The following is a 17485-nucleotide window of genomic DNA, read 5'->3' on the forward strand; positions in this document are numbered from 1 at the left end:
CTGGTTTTGCAATGTGTCCAATCTACCAGTAGTCTAAAATTCATCCTGTTGAGCATGTGGGGTGGGCAACCACCAGTGTGTGTAGTCATTCAAATGTCTCACTGGTCTTGAGGTGATGGTCTAGCTAGCAGTTCCAGGACCAGATACCAATGCCTGAACTAAATCCCCACTGAAAGAACCACAGAAGTGAATGCAAAGCAAGGCAGATTCACTTTGTTGTCTTTAGTAGGCAAGTATGAATAAGATCAGAGTCCGTCTACAGTAATATTATATAGGGACTCCAGAGCTCTCCCATCCATACCCCCCCAGCCACCAAATCCAGTAAACTAGGGACACTGAAGCAACTGTACCCCCCACCACCACAGAAAGGAGTCTCCTCTGGTAATTCATCATTACTGCACGTTAATCCAGGGGCCTGCAAGTTCCCACCTGTTTCCAATTCTTTTCTGTTTCACCCCACCAAAACCTTACAGGAAAGAAATGTTCCCTCTCATTCCTGATACAGGTCCCCTTCCTTAAAACACACAGCACTCACCCTTTAAAATCCCACTGTACACTCAACAGCTCATAACATTGACAAAAAGGGTAATAAGTTTGAGGATTGGGAGTTTTAGGAACCAAAAGGTGAGCAAAAAAAAATGTAAAAGGGTAAAATAGAATGATAGTAAATCAGCCAGAAAGACAAAAACAGGTAAAATCTTCTATAAATAAGTAAAAAGGAAAAGAGTAGCAAAGTTAAACACAAGCCCCTTAGAGACTGAGACAGCAGAAGTTATGGGGAATAAGGTAATCACAAAGGCTTCAAACAAATAGTGTGGGACTGTTTTCACAGTAAAAGAACAAAAACCATACCAGAAATAGTGGAGTTCAAAGGACTAACCAGAGTGTGGAACTTAAAGTAATTAATATTAGTAAAGAAACAAAAACACTAGAGAAATTAATGGGACTGAAAGTTGACAAAATCTCCTGGATCTGATGGCCTGCACCCTAAGTTAAAAAGAGGTGGCTGCAGAAAAAGTGGATGCACTGATTGTGATCTTCCAGAACTTCCAAGATTCTGGAATGGGTCCAGTGCATTGGAAGGTGGCAAGCGTAACCCTGCTATTCAGGGTAAATGTTGCGAAGTTGTTCCCTGGCTGGAACTGGGGGTTATAGTCTCAGGATAAGGGATCATCTACTTAAAATTGAGATGAGAAATTTCTCTCAAAAGGTTTTGAATCTTTGGAATTCTCCACCCACCCAAAGCATTGTGCATACTCAGTCATTGAGTATATTAAAATCAGAGGCCAAAAGGTCTTTGTGAACTTTCAAATCAAAGGATATAGGAAAGTGGAGTGGAGGATCAGCCATGATTTTATTAAATGGAGAATTATGTTTGAGGGGCTGTGTGACCTATTCCTGCTATTTCATATGCTTATTAGAGTACTGTAAAACATGACCAGGCAAGTGGGAAACGCGATAAGGAAACATAAGGAGCACTAAAGAGTATGGCCTTGCAAGTGGATTCAAAGCTTTCTCTAGGTTGTCTTCAGCACAACACATCATTGCATCACTATGCCAGCATCTCTCTGGTCAATTTCAAAACAGAATGCTGAGCGAACAGCCAGACAGCTTTCAGTGCCCATAGTTATATTTGCAATTGGCTTTTTTGCCATTTTTATATAATAAATGAAATTGGCCCTTCAGCAATTTTCAACATGAACTTATTTTTAAATCTCTTACTTCTTCTAAAAACAAACTTACACTGTGCAATTTTCTGCTGCAAGTTTCTAATCAGTGACTGAAGACAAAATTGAAGCAAAGTAGATTTTACAATTAATAATAATGAGCCAAACATCCAATTATTCCAGACACACTGCTTGCAATTGCATGAATGTTATAAACCTAGTTCAACAGATCACCAGACATGCCAACAGAGGTGAGCCAGCCTGTCATGGCAATATTATATTTAGTGCTACCGTTTGAAACTTGGGAAGCTGATGTCTTCATGTCAGATCCCTAGACTTATATTTCTCAAAATGTCTCCCTAATCTCAACTCCATGTTTGTGAGGCCACGAGTCTACCATCAGGATTTAACAATATAAACACAGGGAATTGGCTCAGAGACCAATTTCTGACCAAGCAAACTACAGAAGATCTACATCTAATAGCAACTTTAATGATGTTAAGATGTCTCACTCTATAGAAGATGCCACAATACCAATCACTTATTATAGTTTCATTCTGGCAATCAAGAATCTCTCCTTCAATAACCCAAAAAAATCACAAATTGCACCAATTCGCTCAGATGTCAACTTACTGACCAGGGAACAGGCTGCTGCAGCCAAGTGTGATTTTCATGACTTTGCACAATGGATCTGTGGTCATCAGGGCCTAACTTTGATCCTTTCCTTGTAAGAATGCATTATGTTTGTTTCCCATTAAAATTATTCAACCCAATTACCAAAGATAGATGTTTCTAGATGGGAAGACCTATTAACTCCACCATATGAAATTATGTTGACATTGCCCCTTACCCTCAAGAGCTGACACCCTTATACGGTACATAGGCCCATTATCTTCCCCACACAGACAACGTACCTTTCCATTAGTTTCTCCTTATCCCAGTTGAAGTGGCTGAGAAGTATCCTCGTGATAGTGGCTGGATTCTGGAGGTAAAAGACAAGATCAAATTACACAAGTTCCTTAGTTTGAAACACACTTCCTGTGATTCAGATCTTTAACTTCAGACAACAGTTAAACTGTTCTCTGGAATTCCTCCAGTACTAAATTTTGTATAAGGGACACAATTGACATATGAATGAGATCCAGTATTGTCAAATTGGGGTTAAAGCTCCACAGCTGGAAGAAAACACTTCAGTCGATGCACTGAAATATTGCGTGATGCATTTCAAGTATAATTTCTACCTTTGAGACAGAAGGTTGCAGATTCATCACACAAATAAACATAATGTAGGCCAACAGTAGGATTGAGGCTGTGGTGCATTTGTGGAGCTGTTGTTAAATTACAGCCCAGTCTGCTTATTCCAACTGGTACATGCAGTTAAAGGTTCAACGGCACTGGCTGACGGAGACAGGAGCTTCCCCCAGCACTACTCACTTAACCACCACTAATACAGTTTAGGCATAAAACAGCTGCTGTAAACAGCCAGTGTACTTTAGAGAGATCTGCTTTATGCAAAACGCAGCTATTTCAGATACATATGATGTTGTGTAAATTAATTTCTCATTCAGCACTGCCACCATCAGTAACGGACTTTTATTCACCCTTAAAGCTGGGACTTTCAGGCTCACCTAACAATGAGTAAACATGGAAAATCCCACCCTACCTAGCAGCACAAGTATAGGAATCCATCAAACACAATCAAGTATTATAAGGTAGCTGAGGTCATGAGTCTCAGGTTGCTGTGTAATAAGACACTAGTGTACTCAGGGCCAAATGACATGGAATGATTAAAAACATACAATGGTCTTCATAAAATGTCAACAACCCTAGTTATAAGTGAGCGCATTTTTATACATAAGCTTTTTATTCAATTTTATTTATTCAGTTGATAGCATTACCATATGCCCTACCTCACAGGAACTTATGAACAGTGTGTGACTCAACCGTCACACATACAATTCGGAGTTGAGAAATCTAGAATTGCAAAATTGTAAATAAAAACACTCCATTAATACAGTGATCCTACCTTGGTTAACACATGGCTGGTATACACCTAAAATTTCTTCGCGGGATGTGGAGATTGGTGGCAAGAACAGCATTTATTGGCTATCCTTAATTGCCCTTAGGATGGTGGTGAGCCGCCCTCTTGAATCGCTACAGTCCATGTGATGCATTCACATGCACAATGCTGTTAGGGAGGGAGTTCCAGGATTTTGATCCAGTGACGATGAAGGAACAGTGATATAGTTCCAAGTCAGGATGGTGTTACTTGGAGGGAAACCTCCAGGTGGTGGTGTCCCCAACCTACGAGGTAGTAGAGGTGGTGGGTTTGGAAGGTGCTATTGAAGTGCATAGATTGAACACACTGCTGTCTCTGTGTGATGATGGTGAAGGGTGTGAATGCTTAAGGTGGTGGATAATGTGCCAATCAAGCGGGCTGCTTTGTCCTGGACAGTGTTGTGCTTTGAGTGTTCCTGGAGCTGCACTCATCCAAGCTGTTCCGTCACACTTCTGACTTGTTCTTTGGAGATGGTGGAAAGACTTTGCAGAGTCTGCTGGTGAGTTACTTCCCCACAGAATACCCAGCCTCTGATCTAATCTTGTGTGTATTTATGCGGCTATCCCAGTTAAGGTCCATGCTGGCGGGTGAAGGGACACTGTTCCTTCAAGAGTAAGGTACCATGTGTGCCATGTGAACTGTTTCCATGCCATGTGTATTTCAGATTACATTATGCAAGATGGTAGCAAAAAACACTCCAAGTAAAGAAATGAAACATCTCAGATGCTTCATGTCCAAGAAAGAACCTGGGACAAGAGTGGGACACAGTTTACATTATGATTAAGAGGAACAAGGAAGTCCAAAAAAAACCAACACCAACATCTCCTGTGTTGCCCATTTTGCCAAAAGGACCAAATTGGCTGGCGTGTTTCCTGCATCACAATGTGGCTACATTTCACAAGTAGGTACATTAGTGCCTGCGGAAAGCGTTTTGGGACACCCTACGGTTGTGAAAGGCACTACAGAAATACAAATCTGTCTTTCTTTTTTCTGCCTGTATCTGCTGAATCTGCAATGAACAGGGACAGAGTGGGAAGTAAGGGAGGCCATACTACAAAAACCTTGAACAATATTCAGTTCTTCAAGAATGATGATGATATTCCTCATTTTATAACTAAAAACGTAGAGTGGATAACATTAATGCAGGAATCTTTCCTATGCCCCTTTCAATCATGGGGCAATGACGGGGCATTTGGTTAAAATAGTTGAATAAGTTAAACGCAGTTTTGGGACTGTGTTTGGACTTCTACAAGAATCTTTGTGGCTAATTTTTAATTTTTTAAGAATTTATTTATGAGATGTGGGCAACACTAGCAAGGTTAGCATTTATTTTCCAATATTGAATTATTTTTGGCATGAGAGTAAACGCATTTTGCCAAGCAAAAGAAAAAAGTGAGAAAAAAGCATAGTTAATCTGTTTTGGTGGTGGTGGTGGCTGACAGAGGAATGTTGAGCAGGACACCAGGTGAGCTGCGTGCTTTTCTTCAAACAGTTTTGTGGGATCTTCCACATACATCTCAATAGGGGAGGACGTGGGGAAGCTTGCATTTAATACCCGAAAGACAGCACTTCCAACAGCGTCAGCCAAAATTAGATGCTCACGTTTTGTGGAGAGGTTTGATTCAGAGGCAAGTGTGCTACCATTGGGCCAAGTGTTTGACATCTGACATACAAACCAGGAGCACACTAGTAAGCAGGCCACAAAGCAAAAGCCAAGAGCATTTCAAAGCTGCTGAAAAAGATTCCAGGGGCCTTCTTGAGCTTCAGTAAAACTTAGCTGTATGTGGCGAGAAACCTCAATGATGCAGACAAGCACCACCACCAATCCCCCATCCCCTATGAAACTTGGTTTTTGCAACAACATGTTTTAAAATAACTGAATGGATCATTGGAACCAAACTAAGGCACAAATACCTTACAGCCCAGATAACATACATTACACAGAACAAAATGAATGGGTGGGAACCATCAAAAACACATCTACCAAAGGGTTCAGAGTATGCTGTAAACCTTAGCAACAAACCTCTAAGTCACTCCTAATAGGATTACATCCCCAGAGACCTTTTCCCCTGCTGTAGAATGGTCCAATACATCAGACAAGATATAAGATTAGAGCAACTAATGCTTTCTAATGGGAAATAGCACACACATTCACAGATGCTCAGCCATCCATTCAAATCCAAATTTCCATGCCCTTTCCTGTATCTTTCTGTAATCATTCCTATGAAATGTTTATCCAGTTCCCTTTTAAATATCATCATCTCAACAGTCACTTGTGTCAAAGCATGCCAAATAAATTAACCCAACAATGTTCTAAGATTTTCAGAGAATTGGGATCATACTTAGAAGGCTAAGTGTGTGACATTCTTTACAGCCTCTCAAACCGCTACCACTATGTCACACAACTCAACATGTTCGTCCGGACATAGCCTAAGTTTGGAAGGACAGAACATATATCGTTAGGTATTTTTCACAGTTCAACAGAATGTAAGAAGAAGCTCCTTACATAACAATACATGAAAGTCATACTAACAGCTATAATAGTGTATAAATATATACATCCTTTTCATTAAAAAACCGATCTGTGAAGCCCAAGCAAGTGTGGTTCTGCCACATTATTGTAAACATACCCATCTGGTTAATTTAGATCCTAATCCATTGAAAGCTGCAACAGCAAATAAACATTAAAATCTATTTACTGACCATACACTCACTGTATGAGCAGAAGGTAAAGAGCAATACATCACTCTGCAGACATTTAAATGCACATTTAATCAGGGACCTTCCACCATTTTAATGATTGTTTGATGATCGTGGCAGAATGTGTCAAACTTACAATAACCCTAACAACACAATGTAGGAAGCCTTTGCTCCCATGAGTAGTGGCCGCCTACAACATGATTCAGAAGCAAACAGCCCCACCCAGGCACAAATTTCAGTTTCTGCTGGGAAGAACAAACTGCTGCCATCCTGGCCACCTCTGGGAGACAGCGACAAGATAGTTAACCATGAGCAGCCAAGGATTGGACCACAGCCAGCAGGCTGGCTGCACACTCACCATAGTGACAAGCTCAAAAGTAATGACGGGCAGGCAGGCTTAGCATCATCTCACTCAAACAAAGGAAAAATCATCCATACTGATCCTGGTCAGCGCAACATTAGTTGTGAACTGAAGGCAGCCATCCACCCTGTTTAGAACCCAGGTCTGTGATTCTAATGCCATTTAAAGTCCATCCTGAAGTGCTCCAGCTGAACAGGTTTATTTTGATCAGCTGCTCATTTTGGGTGGAAAATCGGAAGTTCCATCCTTCTAACGACATCTACGGAAATCTGTGATCTTTTTGAGAAAGTGTCAATATTAAATTCCTCTTGAGCTTGCTGTGCAGGAGGGTCTCAATACTTTCACAAGAAATTACAAGGAAATAAACTCAAATAAAATAACATTCAAATTTTACAATATTTAGTTCATCCCTTCAAAATGCTCCTCAGCAACTAACATGTAAACCCAACATTTCCCTGGGCCAAAATGCTTCCTCAAAACACAACCCAAGTTTAGAATTACAGAACCTGGAGATGTACTGCAGACACATTAAAGAGAACTACATACTCCCACCAGCAGCTTGTGTTAAATCCTAGTATGTCAAGCTACTGCTAACTGCAGCCTGAAACATGGGATTGCCCAGCTTCACATTTGGTAATAAGGCAATTCTAAGAAATCAATCTCCTCTCTAGCAGAAAAAAGGGAAGGCTCTCTGGACTTTCCAGAGCACCCTACTTTGACATTTGGAAATAAAAATATCGGTTGATCAGGGTTAATCCACAAGGCACTTGCCTCAAGGTAACTTACCAAAAATGACATCACTTGATGCAGGAACCATAATACGACAGGCAGAATTAAGCCACACATACCTCAAATTAAATCAAAGCCATGCAGAAGATTTGCATTTCTGGTGGCAAAGGATCTAAGTTATGAATTTAACATAAACTGTTAAACTGAAAACTGTGCTTTCAGTGTATGAAACTCAAAAAAATATTCCTGATGGTTAATCAGAAAAGGCAGATTGTTACTGAGCCAGAGAGGCCAGATTTAATCCTTAGGTTTAGGCTGGGTTGAAGAGTGAAGAAATCAGCTGAAATTCTGATGGCTGATCAATGGAAAGTGTGCACACAAACAATATGGTGCCTCTACCTCCATGTCCAAATATCCCTTTGAAATCTACAAAAAGAGCAAGAATTGCCATTAGAATCATGAATAGACGTGCAACTGGTATGCATCAAACTGTATGCCAGCGAGTACTGGCACGTTCCAGAAATGGGGAGCAAATTGGAGAGAGCAATCAACTTGTACTGAGTTGGAATCTGGGCATTAAGTTCTGGGAACCCATCCCTGGAGCTCAATTAAGCTGCTCCTGAAAATAGCAATTGCTTTTGTAAATAACTTGGGGAATTTGATTTTCATCACCCTAGAGGTTATTGAATTCACTCCTAGCAGTTCTGGCTCCCCCTCCCCCAGGCTCATCCATGTACTGGGATCTCTACAGAAGAAAGCAACATAATTGAATTTTCTAATGGAACGCTGAATCCTTCAGCTGAACAAAACGAGTCTTCAACACTTCAAATGTCAGGTTCCAGTCACAGCTGGATGTTAATTCCAAAAGGATACTTCCCCACCACTGTTCAGTGTGTTAACTGGAATTCCAAAGGTTGCCTCAAGGTCAGCCTTGACAAATCAGGGTGGGGGAAGGATTTAAACAAACTTGCCACTCCTGATTGTTCAATCAGCCCCATAGACACGATCTCAAGTAAAGATTGGATCAGGCTTAACTTTTATCTGATCGCAAATAACTCATCCACACTTGGTAAATTGAAAACTCCAAGCAGTTGGTCCTTGAACAAAGAGCTCACTGAGCTAGAATATCTAGTGCTGGCACCACAAATTTCGCAAATTTAGGCTTCCCATTACCCAATGATAAACTCAAATACTGATTTTGCTAATAGTTATATTAATACTTGTGTGTTTCACTGCTCTAACATGTCGAATCCTAGAAGGTTGGTGACCTTTCAGTGCTGGCATTTAATCCAAGTTGTGTTGCCAAGCACATCAATGAGCAACAACTAAAACTCAACGTCTCTTCAGGTCTTCAAGAGGACATGGTCCGATTATTGAAACCTGGCCACTTATTAGGCAACCTGAATCTTTAAGTGGGAGGATATGGTGCCAATCAATGGGCTTTGTCCAGGATGGTGTTGAGATTGCTTATTGCTATGGAGCTGCACTCATCCAAGCAGGCGGAGAGTATTCCAACACACCCCTGACTTGTGCCTTATAGATGGAGGACAGGCTTTGGAAGAGAGGGTGGTTAAGTCACTTACCATAGAATGTCCAGCCTCCAACCTGTGCCACGAGCCACAGTATTTATGTAGCTGCTTCAGTTACGTTTCTGGTCAATGGCGACCACAGCATGTTAATGATGGGTACCCCAAGATTCAAACATGGCTGCTATTCCTGGTTTTGCATGTATAGATTGAGATACCATAACCTTACAGAAAGTATGTTTCCATCAGCTCTGAATATAGTCTGTGTTTATGGTAAGGTGCATTTTCAGTGTCGGGAACTGCGATGAGATCTTCATGCAGCCCAACCTTTTGTTTTGCTTAGGTCCAAGAGTAGCTTTTAATGTATAGGACTAAGTTCACTACATTGCTCATTAATTCCAACTATAATTCATTTCATTTTCTTCTCCCAGATTGTGTTTCACTATGATCAATACTTGGTGGCATGTCACAAAAAATTTTTCTTCTCTTAAAGACATCCATTGCTCCATGGTCCATACAATATCCAGCACTGACAAACTCAGAACAATAAGACCAGAACTTCCCCAACCTGACCATGCATCAAATGTAGCCATTTAACGTTGGTGGAAAGCTGCTGGAACTAAATAAAATTAGGTTAATAAAAACAGAAAATGCTATAAAATACTCAGAAGGTCAGGCAGCATCTTTGGAGAGAAAAACAGATTCAGTGTTTCAGGTCAAAGACCTTTTGTCAGAACCGATATCCAAAGTCGCAGAATCATGAGGTTTTTTTAAAATTCATTCATGGGATGTGGGCATCGCTGGCTGGGCCAGCATTTATTGCCTATCCTTAACTATCCTTGAGAAGGTGGTGGTGAGTTGCCTCCTTGAATCATTGCAGTCCATGTGGGCTGTTGGGGGGGTGGTTCCAGGGTTTTGACCCAGTGACAGTGAAGGAAGGGCGATATATTTCAAAGGATAGTGACTGACTTGGAGGGGAGCTTCCAGGTAATGGTGTTCCCATCCATCTGCTGCCCTTGTTCTTCTAGACGTTAGCGGTCATGGGATTAGAAGATGCTGTCTAACAAACCTTGGCGAGTTCCTGCAGTGCATCTTGCAGATGGTACACACTGCTGCTACTGTGCGTCGGTGATGGAGGGAGTGAATGTTTGTGGGTGGGGTACCAATCAAGTGGGCTGCTTTATCCTAGATGGGGTCAAGCTTCTTCAGTGTTGTTGGAGCCACATTCATACAGGCAAGCGGAGAATATTCCATCACACTCCTGACTTGTGCTTGTAGATGATGGACAGGCTTTCGCGAGTCAGGAGGTGAGTTACTCGTCACCAGGTTCCTTGCCTCTGATCTGCTCTTGTACTTATATGGCTAGTCCAGTTCAGTTTCTGGTCAATGGTAACCCCCAGGATGTTGATAGTGGTGGATTCAGTGATGGTAATGCTTTTGAAGTCAAGGGCCGATGGTTAAATTCTCTCTTGTTGGAGATGGGCATTGCCTGGCACTTGTGTGGTGCAAATGTTACTTGCCACTTGTCTGCCCAAGCTGGGATATTGTCCAGGTCTTGCTGCATTTGGACATGGGCTGTTTCAGTGTGAGGAGTCGCAAATGGTGCTGAACGTTGTGCGAACATCCCCACTTCTGACCTTATGATGGAAGGGGGGTCAATGATGAAGCAGCTGAAGATGGTTGGGCTGAGGACACTAACCCGGGGAACTCCTGCAGTGATGTCCTGGAACTGAAATGATTGGCCTCCAACAACCACAGCCATCTTCCTTTGTGCTAGGTATGACCCCAACCAGTGGAGAGTTTTTCCCCACCCCCGATTCCCATTGACTCCAGTTTTGATAGGGCTCCTTGATGTTACACTCTGTCAAATGTGGCTTTGATATCAAGGGCAGTCACTCTCTCTGCACCTTTGGAGTTCAGCTGTTTTTCCATGTTTGAACCCAGGCTGTACTGAGGTCAGGAGCTGAGTGACCCTGGCAGAACCCAAACAGATCAGGTTATTGCTAAGCAAGTGCCACTTGATAGCATTATTGATGATCCCTTCCATCACTTTACTGATGATCAAGAGTAGACTGATGGGCGGTAATTGGTCAGGTTGGTTTTGCCGTGCTTTTTGTGTACAGGACGTACCCGGGTGATTTTCCACATTGGCAAGTAGATTGTACTCAAACAGCTTGGCTAGGGGTCAACAAGTTCTGGAGTACAAGTCTTCAGTATTGCCAGAATGTTGTCAGGGCCCATAGCCTTTGCAGTATCCAGTGCCATAGACTATTTCTTCATATCACATGGAGTGAATCGAACTGGTTGAAAACTGGCACCTGTGATGCTGGGGACCTCTGGAGGCAGAAATGGATCATCCACTCAAGACCTGGCTGAAAATTCTTGCAAATGCTTCAACATTATCTTTTGCACTGATGTGTTAGACTCCCCCATAACTAAGGATGGGGATGTTTGTGGAGACTCCTCCTCCAGTGAGCTGTTTAATTGTCCACCACTATTCAAGACTGGATGTGGTAGGGCTGCAGAGCTTAGATCTGATCCATTTGTTGTGGAATCGCTTAGCTCAATCACTTGTTGCTTACGCTGTCTGGCACAAAAGTAGTCCTGTGTTATAGCTTCACCAGGTTGACACCTCATTTTTAGGTATGCCCTCTTGCACTCTTCATCAAATCAGGATTAGTTCCCTGGCTTGATGGTAATGGAGGATATGGCAGGGCATGAGGTTACAGATTGAGGTTGAGTACAATTCTGCTGCTGCTGATGGCCCACAATGCCTCGTGGATGCTCAGTCTTGAGTTGCTAGATTTGTTCGAAATCTATCCGTTAGCACAGTGGTAGTGTCAAACATGATGGAGGGCTCTGTCGAAGGGTCATGAGGACTCGAAACGTCAACTCTTTTCTTCTCCGCCGATGCTGCCAGAACTGCTGAGTTTTTCCAGGTAATTCTGTTTTTGTTTTGGATTTCCAGCATCCGCAGTTTTTTTGTTTTTATGATGGAGGGTATCCTCAACTTGAAGATGGGATTTCGTTTCCACAAGGATCACATGGCAGTCCCTCCTACCGGACAGATGCATCTGTGGCAAGCAGGTTGGGGTCAAGTATTTCAGTCTTGGTGGTTCCCTCACCGCCTGCCACAGACCCAGGCCTTCAGGACTCGGCCAGCTTGGTGATGGACATTGAAGACCCCACCCAGAATACATTCTGTGCCCTTGCCACCCTCCAGCCTTCCCCAAAGTGGTGTTCAAGATGGAGGAGCATTGATTCATCAGCTGAGGAGAGGCGGCACATGGTAATCAACAGGAGTTTCCTAGCCCATGTTTGACCTGATGCCATGAGACTTCATGGGATTTGGAGTCGATGTTGAGAACTCCCAAGGCAACTCTCTCCCGACTGTATATCATGGTGCAGCCACCTCTGCTGTGTCTGTCCTGCCAGTGGGACAGGACACACCCAGGAATGGTAACAGTGGTGTCTGGGGCATTATCTGTAGGGTATGATTCTGTGAGGATGACTATGTCAGGCTTTTGCTTGACTAGTGTGTGAGACAGCTCTCCCAATTTTGGCACTAGTCCTCAGATGTTAGTAAGGAGGACTTTACAGGGTCGACAGGATCGAGTTTGCCATAATTTCCGGTGCCTAGCCGATGTTGGGTGGTCCGTCCGGTTTCATTCTTTTTAGCAGTTTGATACAACTGAGTGGCTTGCTAGGCCATTTCCCAGAGTATTTAAGAGTCAACCACATTGCTGTGGGTCTGGAGTCACATGTAGGCCAGACCAGGAAAGGATGGCAGATTTCCTTCTCTAAAGGACATGGTGAACCAGGTGTGTTTTAACAACAATCGACAATGGTTTTATCATCATTAGGCTATGGAAAATGGGCATCAATGTATCAGTTGTAAGTAGTTCAAAGTGTGGAGGCCAGCAGCTTCACATGCTTACAACAACTTTATTTTTAAAAAAAAGTCGAATAAAGCATCAATACAATTATCTGTTCCAGGTAAGCTCTCACCTGAACCTCTTGCAAACCGACGGTCAAACTGCCACATAAAAAAACTCCAGCTCAATATTCTGTGCTCCCATCCACTTCCAAATGTTGCACACAGAGAACTATATGCTGACTTGTGGTGAGATCACACCTTTGCCAATAGTTGTATGCAATGGTCACAAGAACACAAAGATCTTGTCAACTTGGGTAACTAGATTTTCTTTTTTATCAAGATGGCTGTATGATGTGGCAAGGACAGCGCAGGACACCAACATAGCAGAAAACTATTGATGAGAAGACAACTGAATGAACAGCAGCCAGCTTGGTTACTGGGTGTCCTTGCCTCAGGGTCCACTCTCTCTTCCCCTAACCACATCCCCACCGCTACCTCATTGGTTGCTCCAAGTGATCCAAATATCAATTTCAACCGCAGCGCAATCAAAATCATAGGCAGAAAAAAACTCTAGAAACTCCCATTGATAAATTAGAACTACCCCAACTCAGGTAATTTCCTCAACCAGAAATATTAAGCACAGAGGAAAAATACAACTGACATAACTCACATAACTGGAAACAGTCAGGGGTTCATGAAGATTTCATTATGGTACCACACACACAATGAGCAGAGAATTCATGTCAATATATTCGACAAAGCCTGGAATCAGATACATACCAACTGACCAAAAAAGAAAACTAGCTGCCCCCCTGGCACTTGATCAAAATCCCGGTGAAGCCCAGAATCCTGACGAAAACTGGTCAGTCATACCAAGTCCATGAAAAGCAGGGAGAAATCACTCTCTCATTCTGCCCACACAGACTGGCTCACTACCCTCCTCTTGCCTTCCCCTCATTCTGCCCGAGGTCTAGGTCTTCCCCATTTTCCAGCTTCCACCACCACCACCACCACCACTTTTCCTCTTCCAACACTGCAGGGGAACTCCCTACCCAGCCGGGTTCCTTATATCACACTGATGGCTAGGCCCCATGTCCGAGGCCTGCTCGCTCAGGCTTTCGGCGGGCTTTCCTGCGGCGTCCTAGCCGGCTCTGCCTTACCTCGATGACCTCGTTGACCTCCCGGATGCACTCCACCATGTGCTGGACGATCTGCTCGGCGCTCAACACCTCGTAGCGGTAATCCTCCTCCTCCTGCTCGGCGCCCAGGCCGCCCAGCCCGCCGAGGCCTCCAAGGCCGCCGCCGCCTCCGCCAACCCCGTCGCCATCCTGCCCGGGCTCCAGGCCGGGCTCCTGCATCTCCACCTCGCCGATCTCGAAGTTATCCTCGGGCTCGCTCTCCTCGCTGTACTCATCCTCATCATACATGTAGCCCTCGTCCGAGTCCATGATGTTGTGTGTGTGTGTGTGTGTGTGTGTGAGGGGGGTGCGAGAGGGCTGGTGTGTGGGGGGTGCGAGAGGGCTGGTGTGTGGGGGTGTGAGAGGGATGGTGTGTGGGTGTGTGTGGGTGTGAGTGGGGGTGTCCCTGCCTCAGGCTCCGCTCTCTCTCTCTCTCTCTCTCCCCCCCCCAACCCCCCCCCCCGGGCAGCGTTACCGCAACAAAGGGACTGGGCCGCGCTCTCTCTCCCAGCGACACCCGCGCCGCAGCCTGCGCCCACCCGCCGGACCCACACCGTCACTTCCGCCCCGCTAGCGAGCCGCTTCCTGCTACACAACAGTTGCTTGCCTCCACCTACCCCCCCCCCCCCCTCCCCCTCCTCTCACCCTTACTACCTCCCCACCTCTCTGTGACGTCACCGGTTCGCGGGGTATCGCGCCCATAGCGCACGCCACTCACGTCACCCCCACCTCGGCGCAGCGGCTCGCCAAGCCCCACCCAGCCCCCGGACACCGCCCCCCCCCCCCCCAAGCCCCACCCCCTCCCCGCGCACCGCCCATTACCCCCTCCCCCTCGCCCTCGCGTCTTCCCCTCCCCCAAACCCGCACGAGCACGGCCGCTGCCGTTGGCTCCCGGTTTCTGTCAGACTCGCAGCTGTGAAGGTCCCCACAGGCAGATCGCTTTAACACTCAGTTACTCTCCACCCCTCTCTCACACACACACACACACACACACACTTATTTCCAACGTTCGGTTTTAATATTTACCACACACTCAGTATTGTCCACCTCTCTCTCTCACTGATGAATCCACATCTGTCCCTCGCCCCCTCCCCCACCCCCACCCCCACCCCCACACAGTCACCTTTACGCTCCCACCTTCAAATCATCGCCTTCCACAGCCAATCCACATATTCACACTTACACTCACTCGTGTCACGACTGCACACAATCAGTCACCGGTATTTAGCAAGGTCCCAGGCTGTCCACACACACACACACACACACACACATTCAGCGGCAGCCAACTTTCCAGGGTCCCCCAGCCCCTTGTCTGAGAGCTCGGGCTGATCGCCCCACCCCACCCCCCCCCCCCCCCACACACACACACACACACACTAATACTGCCGGGAAGTAACAACGAAAAGAGGCAACAGAAAATAAAATCCACACGGGAGAAATAAAGAGGTAAGAAAATGGGGAAAGTAACAAGGGAAAGAGAGGAAAAAGTGAGGGTCAAGAGATAAGGAAATGGAGAGAAACAGAGTTGGAGGAGAGAGATGAAAATGAGCCAGAAATAAAGGCTTGGACTTGATGGAAAATTTTAAGTGAGTTTTGAAAACTGAGTTGTTTGGCGTAAAAGAAGAAAATAAACGACTTGGAACTGCTGCATTAGCATTTTTCTCAAGTTATGGAACACAAAAATATCTTCCATTCACACTTTTTAATATTGTCTCACTGACTCTCACTTTTTGATCTCACTTTCCTTCTCCCAGTTCTCTGATACACGCACTGTTACACAGCTTCATGCTGATGCAATGAACTAAGATTTCATGCCCCTTGTCACACTCTGTCTCTCATAGTTTTACACTCAGCTCATCACCAGCTCAGTAGCAACACTACCAACTAAACCTACTTGACCTTGCCCTCAGTGACCTACCTGTCCATTCAAGTATTGGTAGGAGTGACCAATGCATAGCCCTTATGGAGACAAAGTCCTGTTTTCACACTGAAGATACTTTCCATTTTGTTGTGTGGCACTACCACCGTGCTCAATCAGGTAAATTCAGAACAAAGATAAAAACAAAAAAACTGCGGATGCTGGAAATCCAAAACAAAAACAGAATTACCTGGAAAAACTCAGCAGGTCTGGCAGCATCGGCGGAGAAGAAAAGAGTTGACGTTTCGAGTCCTCATGACCCTTCGACAGAACTTGAGTTCGAGTCCAGGAAAGAGCTGAAATATAAGCTGGTTTAAGGTGTGTGTGTGGGGGGCGGAGAGATAGAGAGACAGAGAGGTGGAGGGGGTTGGTGTGGTTGTAGGGACAAACAAGCAGTGATAGAAGCAGATCATCAAAAGATGTCAACAACAATAGTACAATAGAACACATAGGTGTTAAAGTTAAAGTTGGTGATATTATCTAAACGAATGTGCTAATTAAGAATGGATGGTAGGGCACTCAAGGTATAGCTCTAGTGGGTTTTTTTTTATAATGGAAAAGGAAAATCTTTATAATTTATTGGGAAAAAAAAAAGGAGAAGGGGGAAACAGAAAGGGGGTGGGGATGGGGGAGGGAGCTCACGACCTAAAGTTGTTGAATTCAATATTCAGTCCGGAAGGCTGTAAAGTCCCTAGTCGGAAGATGAGGTGTTGTTCCTCCAGTTTGCGTTGGGCTTCACTGGAACAATGCAGCAAGCCAAGGACAGACATGTGGGCAAGAGAGCAGGGTGGAGTGTTAAAATGGCAAGCGACAGGGAGGTTTGGGTCATTATTGCGGACAGACCGCAGGTGTTCTGCAAAGCGGTCGCCCAGCTTACGTTTGGTCTCTCCAATGTAGAGGAGACCACATTGGGAGCAACGAATGCAGTAGACTAAGTTGGGGGAAATGCAAGTGAAATGCTGCTTCACTTGAAAGGAGTGTTTGGGTCCTTGGACGGTGAGGAGAGAGGAAGTGAAGGGGCAGGTGTTGCATCTTTTGCGTGGGCATGGGGTTGTGCCATAGGAGGGGGTTGAGGAGTAGGGGGTGATGGAGGAGTGGACCAGGGTGTCCCGGAGGGAGCGATCCCTACGGAATGCCGATAAGGGGGGTGAAGGGAAGATGTGTTTGGTGGTGGCATCATGCTGGAGTTGGCGGAAATGGCGGAGGATGATCCTTTGAATGCGGAGGCTGGTGGGGTGATAAGTGAGGACAAGGGGTCCCTATCATGTTTCTGGGAGGGAGGAGAAGGAGTGAGGGCGGATGCGCGGGAGACGGGCCGGACACGGTTGAGGGCCCTGTCAACGACCGTGGGTGGAAAACCTCGGTTAAGGAAGAAGGAGGACATGTCAGAGGAACTGTTTTTGAATGTAGCATCATCGGAACAGATGCGACGGAGGCGAAGGAACTGAGAGAATGGGATGGAGTCCTTAC

The 17485-nt window shown here is 44.9% G+C and overlaps 2 protein-coding genes across 5 annotated transcripts in view; one reads left to right on the forward strand and one right to left on the reverse strand.

Moving 5' to 3' along the window:
• LOC121271986 (E3 ubiquitin-protein ligase ARIH1) overlaps positions 1-14500 on the reverse strand; it is a 53424-nt gene extending 38924 nt beyond the window's left edge. The window contains exons 1-2 of one of the 4 annotated variants that reach the window (XM_041178263.1): positions 14080-14500; positions 2582-2649 (exon numbers count right to left, since the gene is read on the reverse strand). In XM_041178263.1, the coding sequence (XP_041034197.1) occupies positions 2582-2649; positions 14080-14367 (356 nt within the window). In that variant the 5' untranslated portion in view covers positions 14368-14500. Of the gene's footprint in view, positions 1-2581; positions 2650-3693; positions 3763-9099; positions 9648-14079 lie in introns of those variants that run through there. The other 3 variants (XM_041178264.1, XM_041178265.1, XM_041178266.1) reach the window with 3 other exon arrangements.
• Positions 14501-15483: 983 nt separating this feature from the next.
• The window catches only part of LOC121272092 (chondroitin sulfate proteoglycan 4-like), an 84996-nt gene continuing 82994 nt past the window's right edge, over positions 15484-17485 (forward strand). Inside the window, exon 1 of the mRNA XM_041178535.1 lies at positions 15484-15543. The gene's annotated coding sequence lies outside the window, so the exon portion shown is untranslated. The remainder of the gene's footprint in view (positions 15544-17485) is intronic.

Source organism: Carcharodon carcharias, chromosome 32 (genome assembly GCF_017639515.1).
Source record: "Carcharodon carcharias isolate sCarCar2 chromosome 32, sCarCar2.pri, whole genome shotgun sequence".
Taxonomy (NCBI): Eukaryota; Metazoa; Chordata; class Chondrichthyes; order Lamniformes; family Lamnidae; genus Carcharodon; species Carcharodon carcharias.